Genomic DNA, 4,095 nt, shown 5'->3' with positions numbered 1-4,095 from the left:
CTAAACAAAAAAAAAAAAAAAAAAACACTTCTACAAAACGTGAAGGAGTGTAAATGGCACAGAAATACTCTTTCACATGTTATTTTATCTTATATCATTTAATTGCTCATTTTTCTTAGCTTTGTACTAAACTTCATGAAGTGTCGTAACTAGTGTTGGATGATATGCTCTAGTCATATCCTGTCATCAGCTTGTGAGATCTCAGGTATGCCTTATTTCAGTTACAGTTTTCTAAAAATGCTTACAGTACACACAGTTTTTGAAACTATGGATTTCTCAAAACTCTACACACAGAACCACATAACGCACACACAACATGCAAAATGTCATGCATATCTTGCAAAAGCAAACTTCATTTAAAATTATTTGAACTCTTCTAAAAATGGCATTTTTGTGTAGTAACTCTACACACGAACAAAATAATTAGCTACAAACACGCCAAACTACACACAGATGTGAAAAAAGTGCAACACTGCTTTTTTAAACACCGTTTTAAAGCATGTTTAATTTATTCCAGAATAATAACTCGTGGCTGTAACAATTTAAACAATATATTTTATTTGTGAACTTATGTTCAGCTTTTGTTTTTAATAATTAACTTTTAACTATTTTTGAATTTTTCAGATCATCAGTCATCAATGCTCAGTAAATATATTTTAGAAACTTAATTTTCTGTAAAGTTGCTTTGCAACGATTTGTATCGTGAAAAGCGCAATACAAATAAACTTGAATTGAATTGAACAAATATTTACTGAGCATTGATGACTGATGATCTGAAAAATTCAAAAATAGTTAAAAGTTAATTATTAAAAACAAAAGCTGAACATAAGTTCACAAATAAAATATATTGTTTAAATTGTTACAGCCACGAGTTATTATTCTGGAATAAATTAAACATGCTTTAAAACGGTGTTTAAAAAAGCAGTGTTGCACTTTTTTCACATCTGTGTGTAGTTTGGCGTGTTTGTAGCTAATTATTTTGTTCGTGTGTAGAGTTACTACACAAAAATGCCATTTTTAGAAGAGTTCAAATAATTTTAAATGAAGTTTGCTTTTGCAAGATATGCATGACATTTTGCATGTTGTGTGTGCGTTATGTGGTTCTGTGTGTAGAGTTTTGAGAAATCCATAGTTTCAAAAACTGTGTGTACTGTAAGCATTTTTAGAAAACTGTAACTGAAATAAGGCATACCTGAGATCTCACAAGCTGATGACAGGATATGACTAGAGCATATCATCCAACACTAGTTACGACACTTCATGAAGTTTAGTACAAAGCTAAGAAAAATGAGCAATTAAATGATATAAGATAAAATAACATGTGAAAGAGTATTTCTGTGCCATTTACACTCCTTCACGTTTTGTAGAAGTGTTTTTTTTTTTTTTTTTTGAGTATGGCATAAAAGGCAGAATTCTTTGTATGGGCATTTCTCCCGAAAGAGCATGCACACACATCAACCAGAAGGAGAGCGAGAGCAAGAGCTTGTGCATCAATTGTGCTTTATTCGAGTTACAGAAGTCGTCAACAGCGCTGCACAGGACTTCCTCGAGAAAGATTTATCATTTTGTTTTTAGACCACTAAATCAACAATGTCAAAAAAGAAGTGTGTTTTTGGTTGTGAGGGAAATATAAACTTGTTCAGCTTGTCAAAGGACCCAGCGTTAAGGGAGGAGTGGATGCAGTTTGTTTCTCCAGGGGCAGCAACGGAGTTGTGCAAGTGTGTTTGTTTGTTCCCTGTATTTCGGTGACAAATGTTTTATAAACAAATTAAATAAAATTTAAGGCAATAAAGTTGTCGCAGCTTTCAGACGATCACTATGCAAAAGCTGAGCATGCTTGTGAATCTTTACGCCTCCAGGAGCTCGACTGTTTTCGGAGAGAAGTGGTAAAGCTGTATCTGTCTTTTAGAAATCTGATAAAACTCAAGACTCTTCGGAGATATGAAGGATGCAATACTACTCTATAGGTACTCAAGATGAACATGAGATTGGCAGAAACTGTGTTATGTCCCCTTTAATACCGAATTAGAATGGCAAGACAACAAACCCTTTGACATCACAGGTTATAGTACTGCAAGATGGCGGTGACATTGCTAAATAAGCTATAATGGGACATCTCTTTTCTTTTAAAAGTTTACATTTGTCGTGTTTGGTATATAATTGTTCATTAGAGTAGATATTCATTTACTAAATGATGTTACCTTGACTGGCTTCATTTCCACTTTAATTAAAATGTACATTTATTTGCAATAAATAACAACAACAATAAAAACAAACATGGCAGCACCAGAATGAGAACTACTGCTCATCTAAATGACTGACTAGTGTCGTTGTGAGGTACTTACCAGTAACAGACTCTGGACATGATCAGCTCCAATCTTATCAATGTTGGACACCACTGGTCCATCCATCACAGCTTTAATACGAGCACCTTCTCCAGATAGCCGGGGGATGATCACTGTCTTTATCACCTACATGGAAATGAAACGATTTAAGGTTTACTCTCAGTGAATGATCAGCACACTTGAATGATACAAAACAGTTTTCTGATAAAGCAATATGGTACACGAGACTGCTGTATACAGTGGCAGCGCATAGCAGCAACTCATTCAGCTGGGATTATATTCACAAAACAGCATGGCCTTAAATGCCTTAATTTTTGTATAAAACAGAACAGCAGTAAGCAAATTCATTATTCATTTAGTAACTTTTAATTTTGGGCAAAAATGCACGCCTTGCACTGCTCTGCGATGCGCGTCCCTGACTTCACGTAATACGTAATTACGTTGAAAAAGTCACGCTTGATGTAGGCGGAAGTTTGGTTTCAGAAGATTTAAACATCCAGGATACGCACACGAAGTGACCATTTTAAACGATAAACTGTCACAAAGACATTTGAATATGTGTCATTGAACATACAACAACTTGAACGGTCCTCCTTCTCCACATTTGTAAACACTGACTGAGTCCGTACTTCCGCCTACGTCAAGCGTGTCAATGTAATAACGTATTACGTGAAGTCATGGATGCGTATCGCAGAACAGTGCAAGGCGCGCATTTTTGTTTATAAAGCATATACTTTTTTTTTCTTTTTTTTTTGAAAATGACTGATCATTTCGCTAGATAAGACCCTTATTCCTCGTCTGGTATCGTGTAGAGCCCTTTGAAGCTGCACTGAAACTGTAATTCTGACCTTCAACCGTTTGGTAGCCGTTGAAGTCCATTATAAGGTGAATAATCCTGGAATGTTTTCATCAAAAACCTTAATTTCTTTTCGACTGAAGAAAGAAAGACGTAAACATGTTGGATGACATGGGGGTGAGTAAATTATCAGGAAATTTTAATTTGAAAGTGAACTAATCTGGACGCCATGACTGAATAGACATTGGAAAACGTGGTCTCTGCGAATTTATTGTTAAACCATCTAAAATAATAACTTATACACGGTAAATAAAACACCATCTGCATCATAAAGATGAGCTCTTCTAGCAGACATGCCAGATCTGGGACAAAACATGATAATTTGAGAGAGACGAAAGGAAACGGTCGCTAAGCCCTATTCAGACGCGGGCTAGCACCGAATCAGCCATTACGGATCTGGTTGGTGAACTTAAACAATTGCGGAAAAAAAATCAGCAGGGTCACATTGGAACGAAAGAGTCGCTGACAAGACTAGAAACTTCGGTCGAAGAATTGAAAGATCAAATAACAAAGTTGGAAACGCGTATCGTAGAGGCAGAGGAACGTATTAGCAACAACGAAGACTCCGTAATACGACACGGGAGGGCGATTCGATACTTACTGCAACACGAGGTGGAATTATCCGCCAGGTGCGATGATCTGCAAAACAGGCTAAGACAGAATAACTTAAGAATCTACCAAGTGCCCGAAAACAGCGAAGGAGGGAAGAATCCAGTTGAATTTGTGAAAGACCTACTCACTTCAACTTTAAACTCTCTCCCTGATGGTGACATAAAAATTTAAAGGGTTCACAGAGCTCTGGCTACCAAGCCAAAAGACAAGGAACCACCCAGATCAATAGTGGTCAAATTCACGGATTTTCCAGTGAAAGCAGCGATCCTACGCCAGGCCTGG

General features: G+C 36.6%; 1 protein-coding gene across 1 annotated transcript in view; it reads right to left on the bottom strand.

The window, feature by feature from the left end:
* LOC107672331 (transcription initiation factor TFIID subunit 6-like) overlaps window positions 1-3,875 on the bottom strand; it is a gene marked incomplete at its 5' end in the record, with an annotated part of 33,083 nt that extends 29,208 nt beyond the window's left edge. The window contains 2 exons of the mRNA XM_016465481.1: window positions 2,346-2,471; window positions 3,803-3,875. Of these exons, the coding sequence (XP_016320967.1) occupies window positions 2,346-2,471; window positions 3,803-3,875 (199 nt within the window). The remainder of the gene's footprint in view (window positions 1-2,345; window positions 2,472-3,802) is intronic.
* Window positions 3,876-4,095: the final 220 nt, after the last annotated feature.

Source organism: Sinocyclocheilus anshuiensis, unplaced genomic scaffold, assembly GCF_001515605.1.
Source record: "Sinocyclocheilus anshuiensis isolate Anshui unplaced genomic scaffold, SAMN03320099.WGS_v1.1 scaffold1327, whole genome shotgun sequence".
NCBI classification, from domain to species: domain Eukaryota; kingdom Metazoa; phylum Chordata; class Actinopteri; order Cypriniformes; family Cyprinidae; genus Sinocyclocheilus; species Sinocyclocheilus anshuiensis.
Note: the sequence above shows the minus strand (reverse complement) of the source record. Positions and strands in the feature narration are given on the sequence as shown.